Raw genomic sequence first — 16181 nt, 5'->3', positions numbered from 1 at the left:
GTAGTTGGGGATTATGAACAAGTTTAAGGTGCTAAGGCTCTCAAAGAGGAAGGGGAAATGAGTATTGAAAAAGAAAGAGGAAAGACATTTAAAAGATACAAGTATGTTTGTTGTTTAGTTTCTAAGTTGTGTCTGACTCTGAGACCCCCTGGGCTGTAACAGCTTGCCAAGCTCCGCTATGGCTATCCGTGGGATTCCCCAGTCAGGAATACTGGGGTGGGTTGCCATTTCCTACTCTAGGCATCTTCCCAAACCAAGGATCAAACCTGAGTCTCCTGCATTAGCAGGCAGATTATTTACTGCTGAGCTACCAGAGAAGCTCACAAGTATACTTACTCTACAATTTTCATACCTCTAACTCTGAACAAGTAGTCTTTGAAATATACAGAGCATTTAGAATTAAGAAACCCAGACTTTGTTAACCAGTAATTGCTGATGGCCATCTTTTTTTCTTTTTTAAAAAAGACTCTTTCTCCATCTGTACCAAAGACATACCTTTCACATTTCCTTGCACCTGTCAGACCTCTAGGTGTCCTAGGGATGTGATGCAAGAGTAGTGAAAGTCTGTATAACTAACTTTCTCAGCCAAGTTCTTCCAGTGTTTTGCATGCAGTCAGGGTATGAAATAAATAGTTAGTATTGTTTGTGCAGTAATTTCCAAGCTCCAGATGATTAATTGTGGCCATTGTTCCACAGAGAGGCATTTCAGTGTTTCTACTAGAGCCTGGTTTTTGTGACGCTTTGCTCTTTTTTATCGGATGCATTTGGTTCATCTTTGTGAAGTGTGTGCTTTTCCCTGTCATTGAGAAATTTTCTCCCCAGTGAGAAAAAAATTCTTTTCACTTTCTATGACCAGCTAAAAGAAGATGGATACCCAGAATTCAGCCAAAGTCAACACAAGGAAGAGGAGGAAAGAGACACCTGGACCCAATGGGGCAACAGAAGAAGATGGAATTCCTTCAAAAATGCCACGCTGTGCAATTGTAAGTAAGGAAGAGATTTCTTTTTGAACTCTTAACCTTGAAGGGGGAAGGTAGAAAGTGATATAACACTGATGATATCAACATTACTTCTTATCAAGTCTTCTTAAATAATGGAAAGAATGAACAGTAAGTGTGAATAGTGACTTTCCGACAGTTGTTGGACATCTTATGCAGATTATAATTCAGAGTTCAGTTGTAAGAACTTTACACTGGAATTGAAAAAAGAATTTTAGGAAAACTTGGAGTTTGTATGTATATTAGGCAAAAAATGATAAAATTCAAAGTAATGATATAGAGAAATTGTAGCCCGAGGCAGTGATCTGATCTTGGTATCATCTCTTGTTTAGTTTTCTGTGCCTTACTGTCTTTTCTGTTATATCACTGCTCCACTCCATTACTAATTATATCTTAGATAAGAACCTTTTTCTACTACTGCCTACCTTATGTTCCTTTATCTCTGAAGTATTATCTTTGTATTTCCTAACCACTTACAAACATTTGATGAAAGACTGCTTTCCAAACTCTTCATCCTGTCTCAGGTTGGTACCCTTCCTAAAGCTTCCCCTGGAAAGCATATCAAAGAATATTTATAGAAAATTGGAGTTATTATTGGTACACAGTGTTATTATGAAATCCATGTTTTAAAATCCCAGTAACAGAATCACATGTTTCTGTATTTTTGTACCTATATTAACCACTAGCCATTGATCAAACTGCAGTTTCCACTGGTTACTTTTGGAGCTTCATAACCCAGAAGGAAAAACATTTCTACTCTGACATAAGTAACAGTTGTTCCAAGCCAATATACTATCTTGAGCAGTAAAAGCAACTGGACTTCACAAATGGGAGGTTTATGCTCCAGGACTGATGTTAATGATGATGCTGAGGGCAAGTGTGTTCATTTCCTGTTTCTCTGTAACAAATTACCACAAATTTAATGAATGGTCTAAAACAATACAGATATATTATCTTATAGTTTTGGGGATTAGAAGTTTGAAATGGGTCTCAGAAAGCCAAAGTCAAGTGTTGGTAGGGCTGGAGGTTCTAGGGGAGAACTGTTTCCTTATATTTTCCAGCTTCTAGAGGTTGCCCATATTGCTTTGCTCAGGGGACCAGCTAGCAGTCACAACACTCTGACCACTGCTTCTGTCATCACATCTCCTTCTGAATCTCCTGCCTCTTTCTTTCACTTGTAAAGACTTGTGATTACATTGGATGGACATACTTAGCTATTCCAGGACAATCTATCTCAAAATCCTTTAATCACATTTGCAAAGCCCATGTTGCCATGTAAGATAGCATAGTCACAGGTTCGAGAACATAAGATGTACACATCCTTAGGAGAACGTTATTCTTTATACCACAGCAGCTAAACTCAGAAAATGACTCAGCAGTCAACAAAACAGGGCATTGTTAATTTCTGAATGTTTCGTAGAGAATTCAGGTTAATGAGATGGTGGTAGGCACAAATTCAGCATTCTCACTTGTAGTAGGGACAAGCTATAACCAAGAAGGTAATACTCTGAGCTGATCACCATAGCCAGGAATAGACCTAAGATGAATCTTAGTGGAATGGGCTCTGAGAAGAGTTAAATCTCTTGGTTCTTAGAATCTGAAGAATCTCAGTGTTTTTAGTTACTGTGCTTCATATATTCATGTCACAAATCAGTAATGGCTTGCTACCTATTTCACGTTCCTCTCTTGTATACACTGGCTATTTATCAAGGGCTGATGAGCAAAGTTTCACTCACCCAAGAGGCTGGACTGACTCTAATGAGGAGTATCTGCTAAATAAACTTGTGTGTAATCTCTGCTGTACACATATGCTTTCTATCTCTGAATCTCAACTCTGTAGAAAAAACAAGATTTTTTTTCTCTTTTTCTTTACTGAGATCACAAATCTACCCATTTAAACTGTACAACTCAATGGTTTTTAATATATTCATAGAGTTGTGCTACCATCACCACAACCAATTTTAGAATATTCTTATCCCTAAAATAAGCCCCATGCCCATTAACTGTCACTTCCCATTTCCTCCCAAGCTCTCACCTCTAGAAACCACTAATCTACATTATTCCTATAGATTTGCCTGTTCTGGACATTGCAGGCAAATGGCAATACGCAATAGCTGGTCTTTTGTGGCTGGCTTCTTTTACTGAATGTGTTTTCACGATTCATTAATGTGGCATATTCAGTACTTAATTTGTTTTTATTGACAAGTAACATTCCATTGTAAATCACATACCACATTTTATTTATCCTCTCATTAGTTGATATTTGGGTTGAACAAACAAGATTTTATGACATACTTAACATTGTGCCTGCATGGCAGTGGTTACTGGGAGTAGAGATGTGAACATAATATAGAGCTCTGTAACTCAGATCTCAACTAGTTTTAAAAAAAAGTGCTTTCCTTGAGAGCAGGGCAAGGAATAGGATGTGTCACCAAGTATTTGGTAGCTGGGTTTGTAGGTCATGATAGAATGGATATAAAGGAGAGAAAAGAATTAAGGAGGAAAAATTAAAGGACAACTTTATGGCTAGTTTGTCTTTAAGTATAAAGAATTTGTGCTTCCTGGGTGGCTCAGTGATAAAGAATCCGCCTGCCAAGCAGGAGACGTGGGTTTGATCCCTGGGTCAGAAGATTCCCTGGAGAAGGAAATGGCAACCCGCTCCAGTATTCTTGCCTGGGAAATCCATGGACAAAGGAGCCTGGTGGGCTACAGTCTGTGGGATTGCAAAAGAGTTGGACATGACTTAGCCACTAAACAACAACAACAGTCAGGAGAAAGTTTTTATGAAAGCAATATTGCATTTAGAAGTTCTTTCATAATTTGGAGGATAATGATGATCATTGTAAGTTTTAATTTTTAGTTATAATACTATTAGTTATAGTATTATACTATAGTAGTATATACTGTTGGGCTTCCCAGGTAGCACTACTGGCAAAGAATCCGCTTGACAATGCAGGAGACATGAGACGCGGGTTTGATCCCTGAGTTGGGAAGATACCTTGGAGGAGAAAATGGGAACCCCCTCCAGTATTCTTGCTTGGAGAATCCCTTAGACAGAGGAGCCTGGTGGGCTATGGTCCATAGTGTTGAAAAGAGTCGGACACAACTGAAGTGACTCAGCATGCATGCATGCAGTATATACTATTAGTTATGAACTTCCCAGGTAGGGCTAGTGGTTAAGAACCCGTCTCCCAGTGCAGAAGACATAAGAGACATGGGTTTGATCCCTGGGTCAGGAAGATCCCCTGGAAGAGGGCATGCAACTCAGTCCAGTATTCTTGCCTAGAGAATCCCATGGACAGAGGAGCCTGGTGGGCTACAGTCCATAGGGTCACAAAGAGTTGGACACGACTGAAGAGACTTAGCATGCACTGTTAGTTATAATTTGCATAAACTTAGAAATTTTATATAACATTTAGAAGCTAACCTCTTAGATTAATACAAATTAGTTAATTTTGTTGGCATAAGTAAACCTGTGTTCCATAACATGGAAGAGAGAATGAGCTAATGTTGTAGATTTGTTGAGTGACTACTTGTATGTGAAACACTGTACTAGTTACTTTGCATATGTTATTTTATTTAATCCTCATAACAAACTTATGGAGCAGGTTTTACTGCCTTCCATTTTATAGAAGATGAAAGCTTTAGAAGCTTGCCATGATTTCACTGCTATTAAGTGATAGGGCTGGAATTTAGATATAACGATTTTCAGGTCCTAAAGGCTTGCCCTTTCATTTGTACTTTGCTACCAGAGAATCAGAAGACTTGAAAGCTATAATATTCCATAGGATTCATTTGAGGTTAAAATAAAGGAGATTTGTTTTAGGAGAACATAGGTACAAAGAAATACTTGGTCCTACTTTTATAAATTTCAGCTTTTAGTGACACTTTTCTCTGAGAAGAGAATAATAGGGTGGTTTTTTTGTTTTGTTTTGTTTTTTTAAATACTACTCATTCTAACTGGAGGCAGCTCTAGACAGTTAAAGGTTTTGCTGATCTGCCATAGCTGAAGAACCTTAGGTTTCATTCTCTATACTTAGGAGGAATCGATTCAGCACAAACTCTAGCCAGAAGGGACAGCTGCATTTGGCTTCTACAAGGAAGATTGAAGAAACAGAGTTATTAAAGATAGAATACTTAATGTATCTTTTAAAATTAAGGTAAAATTCACATAGCATAAAGTTCACCATTTTGTGCTGTGCTTAGTCGCTCAGTTGTGTCCACCTCTTTGCTATCCTTTGGATTGTAGCCCGCCAGGCTCCTCTGTCCATGGGATTTTTCAGGCAACAATACTGGAGTGGGTTGCTATTTTCTCCTTCGGGGATCTTCCCAACCCAGGGATCAAACCCATATCTCCTGATTGTAGGCAGATTCTTACCCACTGAGACATCAGGGAAGCCCAAAGTTCACTGTTTTAATCATTTTAAAGTGTACAATTCAGTGGTTTTTAACACTAAAAATTCACAGTGGTTTTAACACTAAATCACCACTGTCTAATTCCAGAATATTTTTATTACCACGGAAAGAAATCCCATACCCATTAGCAATCATTCCCTCATTCTCCCCTCCCTCTATACCCTGGCAACCGCTAATCTACTTTCTCTCTCTAGGGATTTGCCTATTATAGACATTTGGTATAATCACATAATATGTGGCCTTTTTTATGTCTGGCTTCTTTTATTTAGCACAATGTTTTCAAGGTCTATCCAGGTGATAGTGCTTATCAGTACTTCATTCCTTTTTAAAAGTGAATCCGTATAGACATACTACTATGTTTATCCATTCATCAGTTGTTGGACATTTGAATTATTTCAGAGAACACGGTAAGGCTGTCTTTCATCTACACGTATTAATGTTAATAAGCATAATTTTTTCTATTTCATATATTTTATATATAAGCATTTATTTATATAAACAACTTCATTGTGATAATTCTTATACCATTATAATTTACACACACATTTTGAGTGTGCAAGTCAAAGTTTTTTAAAATGTTCACAGAGCTGTGTAGCCATCATCATAATACATTTTAGTACATTTTCATTACTCCAGAGAGAAACCCTGTACCTGTTAGCAGTCACTCTCCATTTCTCCCCAGCCCTTCCAGCCCATTGTAACCAGTAATCTATTTTCTATCAATGAACTTTCCAATTCTGAACATTGCAGATAAATGGAATCATATAATAAGTGGTCTTTTGTGGCTGGTTCTTTCACTTAGCATAATTTTTTCAAGGTTCATCCATGTTGTAGCAGTTATCAGTATTGCATTCCTTTTTATGTCTGAATGGCATTTGTTTTTTGAGTTATACTTACATACAGTAGAATGCATAAACCTTAGGTGTACAGCTCAATAAATGTTTATATGTGTACATATCCATGTAATAACTAGTACATCCAGAAGACCCCCTCACACCCCTGCTAGTCAATATCTGCTTTTCCAAGATTTTTTGTTGTTGTTGTTCTGTGGTTTCTATTCACCATAGATTAGTTTTGCCTGTTTTTGACCTTTATATAGGTGGAATCATAGAATATGTCTTATTTTGTGACTAGCATATCCTTTTAGAAACACAAATTACTGTCAGGTATCTCTTTGAGTACTAACTTTTAGAGGATAAATTATTTTTTTCCAATTTAATCTGTAAGTAAATCTCTATTACTTCAGAAAATTGCACATTTTGGTCTGGTCTGTTTTTTTCTTATGATCTTTGTCTTTTTACTCTTTTTTAAAAATTTTATTCTATTTTTGGCTGTGCTGGGTCTTTGTTGCTGTGTGTGGGCCTTGTTGTGTTGAGTGGGGGCTCAGTCTCTAGTTGTGGTGCTTGGGCTTTTCATTGTGGTGGCTTCTCTTGTTGTGGAGCACAGGCTTGAGGTGCGTGGACTTCAGTAGTTGTGACACATGGGCTTAGTTGCCCCACAGCATGTGGGATCTTCTGGGACTAGGGATTGAACTGGTGTCCCCTGCATTGCAAGGCGGATTCTTAACCATTGGACCACCAGAGAAGCCCTCCCTGGTCTTTTCTTAACCTCTTTTTAAAAACATCTAAAAAAAGATAACACACACAAATTTCCTAAAAATGACTTTTTCTTATAGCTTTAGCATATGTTAAACTAAGCTTATATAAGTGATCTTTAAAAGAAATATATTTTCATTTTAAAACCTTATTTTAAAAATATATCCTTATCTGAAATTAAAAGTGTCTTCCAAGTTTCTGAATTTATCCCAGTCATGATGTGATCTGTGTAGAATTTAAAATTCTAAGTGAACATCACTATAACCCAACAGAAATTTACAAAATTGTAAGGGAATATTATGAACAACTCCATGCCAAAAAATGTGACAATTCAGGTGAAACAGACTTATTCCTAGAAAGAGCCAAATTGCCAAAACTGACCCAAGGAAAAAATAAAATGTGAATAGACCTGTCCCAATTAAAAATATTGCATTGTCTTTAAGAAAATCTTCCCACAAAAACAAAGCTGGACACAGATGACTTCACTGGTGAATTCTATCAAACATTAGAGGAAGAAGTAATACCAACCCTATACACTTTCAGAAAATAGAGGAGATAACATTTCCTAATCCATTTTATGAGACCAGATATCAAAGCCAGGCAAAAATAGAACAAGAAAAGAAAATTATAGTTCAAAATCCCTCATAAACTTAGATGCAAAGATTCCTAATAATATATTAACAAATTGAATCCCAGAACATATGAAAAGATTTATATAGTGTGATCAAGAAAAATCTCACTCAAGAATGAAATCTTTTACTCAAGAATGAAAGATTGGCTTAACATTCTAAAATCAATGCATCGAATACACCATAATTAATTTAAAAAACCAAAATATGATTGTCCCAATATTGTATAAAAGGCATGTGACAAAATCCAACATTTGTTCATTAAAAAACTTTCAACAAGGAATTAATTCACTCTTGGCCCAGTGATTAGGACTTAGTACTTTCATTGCTGTGTCCCTGGTTCTATCCCTTGTTAGCAAACTAAAATTCTGCAAACTGCTTGAGATGGCCAAAAAACAAAACCCAAAACACCTCTCAATAAACTACAAAAGGAAGAGAGATTGTTCAATCTGATGAAGGACATCTAAGAAAAACCTACAGCTAACTTAATACTTGATGTTGAAAGACTGCATGCTTCTCCCCTAAGACTGGGGGTAAGGCAAGAATGTTTGTCCTTGCAATCTCTATTCACCATTGTACTAGAGGTTTCAACTAGTGCAATAAGGGATAACGAAAGGAAATTAAAGACATTCAGGTTGGAAAGGAATAAGTAAAACTGTCTTTATTCACATACAACATGGTCTCATATGTAGACAGTCCTAAGGAATCTATCAAACAAACTGCTCGAACTGATAATTGAGTTTAACAAAGCCACAGGAGATGAGAATCAACTGAAATTACTCATACCGATACACATACACACTTACAAATCAATTGCATTTCTCTATACTGGCAAGGAACAACCCAAAAATAAAATTAAGAAAACAGTTACAAAAGCATCAAATAGAATAAAATACTTAGAAATAAATGTAACAAAAACTCCTAAGTAAGACTTTCCTCCAAAGAGGAAAAGAGCATACCTGTATTCATATTTCAGCTTTGCCTCTGAGTAATTACATGCAATTCATATAACTTCTCTGAACCTCATTTTCCTCATCTTTAAATTGAGGGTATTAACTATCATACTACCTGCCTCACAGGGGTGTAAATGAGAATTACAGTGTAAAGCATTACACAGTGATGATTCTACTTAAAGAATATGGCAGCTGTTTGCCGTCCCAGTTCCGTACCACTTCAACTAAGTGGTAAGAAAATGCACTTGTGAACTTTGGCAATTTCATCACATAGTTCAGGGTTGGCTCTTCTACCATCTGGTAGAGGAGCTGTCATTCTGGACCCAGTTGGTTGGGACTATGTGTAGCTTCCCAGCCACCGTCCACCATGGTGGCTGAACATCAAGACATTTATTTTTCGTGCCATGATTTGCCCATCTGGTAAAAGGTTGTACTTTCACTTGTCATTTTGGAATGCTTATATCTTTTTCCTTTTTAAAGTTATGAAGATTTAGGAAAAATTTTAATCATAGCATGTTTAATAACTGTTCTGTCAAGCTACCATTTTTTTTTTAGCATTTTATTGAATTTATCTTTTCCTTCATTTCCCTCTTCTTAAGGGTTTACGGCAGCCAGCGCCTTTTTCTGATGAAATTGAAGTAGACTTTAGTAAGCCCTATGTCAGGGTAACTATGGAAGAAGCCAGCAGAGGAACTCCTTGTAAGTAAATGATGAATTATGTTTTTGTTTGACTATTGTTTTTAACATTCAGTTGTATTTATGAAATATCCACCTACTTTATATTCTTCCCTTGGTTTACCTGGAAAAGCTAGTTGAGAGAGGTGTTCCTTCCATCTCCCTTGCTGTTCTATTTGAGAGGATAATGTACCCCATAAAATTTCATTTGTTTCTTCTTATTGTATACTTATTTCCCAGTATTTTTGTCATAGCTAGGAGAAATAGTGATACACATTTTGGGCTGTTATCATCATAGCTGGAGATACAGAGGAACAAAGAGGATAAAATATTAACTTGAGCTGGTTTATAATCCTGTCTGTTTTTTCAGAGTCCCAGATAATGTCAGACTGTCACATTTTTAATAGTCTTCAGAATTTCCCCCAAGTTTTCCTTTCTATCAGTCTGTACACTACCTATGATACTACTGATTGATATAGAACAAAAAATCCCAAGTTGGGAGATGCTCTTCACTTAATTTTATCTTTATTGATATTGATAGTTTTCCAAGTTTTTCCAAAGAATACTTTTCTGTATTATTTTCCAAGCCCATACTCTTTATTTGTATACTTAGTTTACATCATTAGTTAGCAGTTTTTGGCCTCATAAATTATTAATATGTATCCTAGACACTTTCCCTGTTTTGGACAGTTGGTTTTGGAGATCATCAAATCCTAGTTTTCATTGCAGCACTGTTTACAGTAGTAGGACTTGGAAGCAATTTAAATGTCCATCAGCAGAGGAATGGATAAAGAAGATGTGGTACATCAATACAGTGGAGTATTACTCAGCCATAAAAAGGAATGAAATAGTACCATTTGCAGAGACATGGATATAGACCTAGAGATTGTCATACAGTGTGAAGTAAATCAGAAAGAGAAAAACAAACATTGTGTAGTATTGCTTATATGTGGAACCAAGAAAAATGTTACAGATGAGCTTATTTGCAAAGCAGAAATAGAGACACAGATGTAGAGAACAAACTATGAATACTTGGTGGGGAGCAGAGAGTGGAATGAATTGGGAGATTGGGATTGATTTATATACACTACTATGTATAAAACAGATAATTCATGAAAACCTGTTGTATAGCACAGAAAACCCTACTCAGTGCTCTCTGGTGACCTGAATGGGAAGGAAATCTTAAAAAAAGAGGGGATATATGTATAACTGATTGACTTTGCTATATAGCAGAAACTAACAACATTGTAAAGCAACTGTCCTTCAATAAACATTAAAAAGAATAAAACAGAAACTGCATGAGCATTTGTTATGAATACAAAGTCCTGTTGGCATCTGTTCTTACTTCTCTTTAAGTTCTCCAATTCTCCTTTTTTCCCCAATCCTTTTTCATTTCTTTCTTGATTACTATGGTTTTTATTCTGTAAATGTAGGGCTGGACTCAACCTAGGCAAGCTCTCAGGAATAAGAGGTAGTTATAGCCACAAATCTGTATATATTTTCAGTATATAGAAGATATTTATAGTTACTTCTTAATTGTGTTAGTATGTTTACTCTCTGTTGTAACTTAGAAGTACTGAAATGAATGCTGAACAGTGTCAGGCTAGGATCCTAATACCCCTTGGCTGTATCTTATCCGTATATAGTATGGTTTTGAAGTCCTCAAAATTCCAGAGAATGTGGTCCTTTTGGAAGAATGTTTAGATATAGCTCATGTTTATCACAACCCTTCTGATTTATGACATGATTGTTTTGGGTTTGGCTCCTCTTACTTCAGTAATAACTAGGCTAATGAGGCAGAGTAAAATGACACCAAGTAAAGACAGGCTGTATGTGACAGAGTAGTGGTGGCAGGTTCTACTTAAGAATGCCGCTGGACAGTTCAGGGATCACATTCCGATGTGATCGCAGAGGCTGTTGAAGGCAAGGACTTTTCATATGCTAATGACACACATTGAGAATGCAGTACCTCACCAGATCTGATCCTGTTAGTTACATTACCCACCTTGTTGCTAATCTAGCCACGTACCATTTGTGGAAGATAAAACTGTATGTATATATAGGTATACTGTTTCCAAGTTTTGACACTTGTAATTAACAAATGCTAAATAGTAAATCTAATTTCTAAAAATTTTATAATAGTGGAATTTTACAGGTAAGTCATTTTTGAGATTATATACTTTATAGTCTCTTCATTTTATATACATGAATAAAGGTCCATAGAAATTAAGAAGTGAAGTTTCCCCTAGAGTAAAACAAATAATTAGTGATAGAATTGGAGCTAAAACCTAAGTTTTTCCATCTTTGTGTTCTTTTCACCCTGGAGTGTTGTTATTCTTTGTAGACATCAGTTATAAATAATAGAAGACCATCAGCAAACTGATTATATCTTGGGTAGAACAAATAGTCCCAAATTGGCCTATAAAGTTTGCCAATTTGACCTCTGGTTTTTCCTTTATCTTATTCTCTCTGTTCAGTATTATGTTAAATAACCAAGTAATTGATTGTCTTCATGCAGGTACCAGATAAGGAATAAACCAATAAAGAATCTACACATGCCATCATTAGTGAATTTGAAACCAATAACTGGTTCAAGAGGCATCCCTCCCCGGCCCCCAGGTTTTCATTTAGGGAGGTTAAGGGAGAGTATAAGAGGGAAGTTTGTGTAATCTTGGAGTAAATGCACTACTTAGAAATAAAAGGAGTATGGCTTGAGAGATGAGAAGATTGTCTCTTTTCAGTTCAGTTCTGTTGCTCAGTTGTGTCTGACTCTTTGAGACCCCATGGACTGCAGCACACCAGGCTTCTCCATCCATCAGCAACTCCTGAAGATAGCTCAGACCTCATGTCCATCGAGTCAGTGATGCCATCCAGCCATCTCATCCTCTGTCATACTCTTCTCCTGCCTTCAATCTTTCCCAACCTCAGGATCTTTTCTAATGAGTCAGTTCTTCACATCGGGGGGCCAAAGGATTAGAGCTTCAGCTTCAGCATCAGTCCTTCCAATGAATATTCAGGAGTAATTTCCTTTAGAATTGACTGGTTGGATCTCCTTGCAGTCCAAGGGACTCTCAAGAGTCTTCTCCAACACCACAGTTCAAAAGCATCAATTCTTCGATGCTCAACTTTATTTATGGTCCAACTCTCACATCCATACATGACTACTGGAAAAACCATAGCTTTGACTAGATGGACCTTGATTGGCAAAGTAACGTCTCTGCTTTTTAATATGCTGTCTAGGTTGGTCATAGCTTTTCTTCCAAGGAGCAGGTGTCATTTATTTATTTATTTTTTATAATTATTTTTATTTGACTGCTCTGGGTCTTAGTTACAGTATGTGGGATCTAGTTCCCTGGCCAGGGATCAAACCTGGGCCCCCTGCATTGGGAGCACAGAGACTTAGCCACCGGACCACCAGAGAAGTCCCGAGCAAGTGTCTTTTAATTTCATGGCTGCAGTCACCATCTGCAGTGATTTTGCAGCCGAAGAAAATAAAGTCTCTCACTGTTTCCATTGTTTCTCATCTATTTGCCATGAAGTGATGGGACTGGATGCCTTGATCTTAGTTTTCTGAATGCTGAGTTTTAAGCCAGCTTTTTCACTCTCCTCTTTCACTTTCATCAAGAGGCTCATTAGTTCCTCTTTGGTTTCTGCCATAAGGGAGATGTCATCTGCATATCTGAGGTTACTGATATTTCTCCCGGCAATCTTGATTCCAGCTTGTGCTTCATCCAGCTTGGCATTTCCCATGATGTAGTCTGCATGTAAGTTAAATAAGCAGGATGACAATATACAGCCTTGATATACTCCTTTCCTAATTTGGAACCAGTCCATTCCATGTCCAGTGCTAACTGTTGCTTCTTGACCTGCATACATCAGGAGGCAGGTCACGTGGTCTGGTATTCCAATCTCTTTAAGAATTTCCCAGTTTGTTGTGATCCATACAGTCAAAGGCTTTGGCATCATCAATAAAGCAGAAGTAGATGTTTTTCAGGAATTTTCTTGCTTTTTCGATGATCCAGCAGATATTGGCAATTTGATCTCTGGTTCCTCTGCCTTTTCTAAATCCAACTTGAACATCTGGAAGTTCATGTACTGTTGAAGCCTGGCTTGGAGAATTTTGAGCATTACTTTGCTAGTGTGTGAGATGAGTGCAGTTGTGTTTGGCATTGCCTTTCTTTGGGATTGAAATGAAAACTGACCTTTTCCAGTCCCGTGGCCACTGCTAGTTTTCCAAATTTGCTGGCATATCGAGTGCAGCACTTTCACAGCATCATCTTTTAGGATTTGAAATAGCTCAGCTGGAATTCCATCACCTCCACTAGCTTTGTTCTTAGTGATGCTTCCTAAGGCCCACTTGACTTTACATTCCAGGATGTCTGGCTGTAGGTGAGTGATCACACCATTGTGTGGTTATCTAGATCATTAAAGTCTTTTTCTGTATATTGCCTCTGTGTATTCTTGCCACCTCTTCTTAATATTGTCTGCTTCTGTTAGGTCCATACCATTTATCCTTTATTGTGCCCATCTGTGCATGATATGTTCCCTTGGTATCTCTAATTTTCTTGAAGAGATCTCTAGTCTTTCCCATTCTTTTGTTTTCCTCTATTTCTTTGCATTGATCACTTAGGAAGGCTTTCTTATCTCTCCTTGCTATTCTCTGGAACTCTGCATTCAGATGGGTATCTCTTTCCTTTTCTCCTTTACCTTTTGAACATCTGGAAGTTGTTCTCTTCTTTTCTCAGCTATTTGTAAGGCCTCCTCAGACAACCATTTTGCCTTTTTGCGTTTCTTTTTCTTGGGGATGGTTTTGACCATCTCCTCCTGTACAGTGTCACAAACCTTCATCCACAGTTCTTCAGGCACTGTCTGTCAGATCTAATCCCTTGAATCTATTTGTCACTTGCACTGTATAATCGTAAAGGATTTGATTTAGGTCTACCTGCATGGTCTAGGGTTTTTCCTACTTTCTTCAGTTTAAGTCTGAATTTTCAGTAAGGAGTCACAGTCAGCTCCTGATCTTGTGTTTGCTGATGGTATAGAACTTTTCCATCTTTTTTTTTTTTTGAACTTTTCCATCTTTGACTGCAAAGAATATAATCATCCTGATTGCGGTATTGACCATTTGGTGATGTCCATATGTAGAGTCATCTCTTGTGTTGTTGGAAGAGGGTGTTTACTATGACCAGTGCATTCTCTTGGCAAAACTCTGTTAGCCTTTGCCCTGCTTCATTTTGTATTTCAAGGCCAAATTTGCCTGTTACTCTAGGTATCTCTTGACTTCCTATTCTTGTCTCTTTTAGAAGACAAAAGGACTTTTTTCTCTTTTAGAAAATAATAAAAAGGCAAGAGTCTGACGGGCAATGGAAATCTGTTAAAGATGAAATGTTTCAATGGTAGCTATTTGAGAGAATATATTAAAAGATATAATAAATTGAAACCCAGGTCTTTTCTGTTTAAAGGAGAACATCTAGTTACTTATTCTAGAAGTAGTGCGAAGACTATAATTTATAATTCAAATCAAGACCATTTTTGAAAGTGAAAGCAGTTGCTCTTGATAATGTGCTGAAACAGCAGATGTAGGTCAAAGGGTATAGTCATCCTGGCCCATAGCCACTTGATAAAAGAATGCAAAACGCATTCTTTCTCCTTAGATTTTTAGTTCAACAGTGGCCCCTTCTGGTCAGTTGATTAATACACCAGCCTGGATTTTCCAAAGACTTGGGTTAAGACATAGAGAATCGAGAGGTTGGGGTGCTGGGGAAAAGGCTGAAGAGAGCAAGAGGCACATCTGGGGCTGATCCAAGAAAGTTCAGTGTGATTTGGCCTAATGTGGATGTTTCAGATCAGATCAGTCGCTCAGTTGTGTCCGACTCTTTGTGACCCCATAAATCACAGCACGCCAGGCCTCCCTGTCCATCACCAACTCCCGGAGTTCACTCAGACTCACGTCCATCGACTCAGAGATGCCATCCAGCCATCTCATCCTCTGTCATCCCCTTCTCCTCCTACCCCCAATCCCTCCCAGCATCAGAGTCTTTTCCAATGAGTCAACTCTTCGCGTGAGGTGGCCAAAGTACTGGAGTTTCAGCTTTAGCATCATTCCTTCCAAAGAAATCCCAGGGCTGATCTCCTTCAGAATGGACTGGTTGGATCTCCTTGCAGTCCAAGGGACTCTCAAGAGTCTTCTCCAACACCACAGTTCAAAAGCATCAATTCTTTGGCGCTCAGCCTTCTTCACAGTCCAACTCTCACATCCATACATGACCACAGGAAAAACCATAGCCTTGACTAAACGAACCTTTGTTGGCAAAGTAATGTCTCTGCTTTTGAATATACTATCTAGGTTGGTCATAACTTTCCTTCCAAGGAGTAAGAGTCTTTTAATTTCATGGCTGCAGTCACCATCTGTAGTGATTTTGGAGCCCAGAAAAATAAAGTCTGACACTGTTTCCACTGTTTCCCCATCTATTTCCCATGACGTGGTGGGACCGGATGCCATGATCTTTGTTTTCTGAATGTTGAGCTTTAAGCCAACTTTTTCACTCTCCACTTTCACTTTCATCAAGAGGCTTTTGAGTTCCTCTTCACTTTCTGCCATAAGGGTGGTGTCATCTGCATATCTGAGGTTATTGATATTTCTCCCGGCAATCTTGATTCCAGCTTGTGTTTCTTCCAGTCCAGCGTTTCTCATGATGTACTCTGCATATAAGTTAAATAAACAGGGTGACAATATACAGCCTTGACGAACTCCTTTTCCTATATGGAACCAGTCTGTTGTTCCATGTCCAGTTCTAACTGTTGCTTCCTGACCTGCATACAAATTTCTCAAGAAGCAGATCAGGTGGTCTGGTATTCCCATCTCTTTCAGAATTTTCCACAGTTTATTGTGATCCACACAGTCAAAGGCTTTGG

General features: G+C 37.7%; 1 protein-coding gene across 3 annotated transcripts in view; it reads left to right on the top strand.

Annotated features, from left to right (window-relative positions):
- The window catches only part of PCYT1A (phosphate cytidylyltransferase 1A, choline), a 49553-nt gene that overhangs the window by 18851 nt on the left and 14521 nt on the right, over window positions 1-16181 (top strand). For all 3 annotated transcript variants that reach the window (XM_055568544.1, XM_055568543.1, XM_055568545.1), the window contains 2 exons: window positions 857-983; window positions 9191-9290. In XM_055568544.1, the coding sequence (XP_055424519.1) occupies window positions 867-983; window positions 9191-9290 (217 nt within the window). In that variant the 5' untranslated portion in view covers window positions 857-866. The remainder of the gene's footprint in view (window positions 1-856; window positions 984-9190; window positions 9291-16181) is intronic.

The sequence above is a fragment of the Bubalus kerabau genome, chromosome 2 (assembly GCF_029407905.1).
Source record: "Bubalus kerabau isolate K-KA32 ecotype Philippines breed swamp buffalo chromosome 2, PCC_UOA_SB_1v2, whole genome shotgun sequence".
NCBI classification, from domain to species: Eukaryota; Metazoa; Chordata; class Mammalia; order Artiodactyla; family Bovidae; genus Bubalus; species Bubalus kerabau.
Note: the sequence above shows the minus strand (reverse complement) of the source record. Positions and strands in the feature narration are given on the sequence as shown.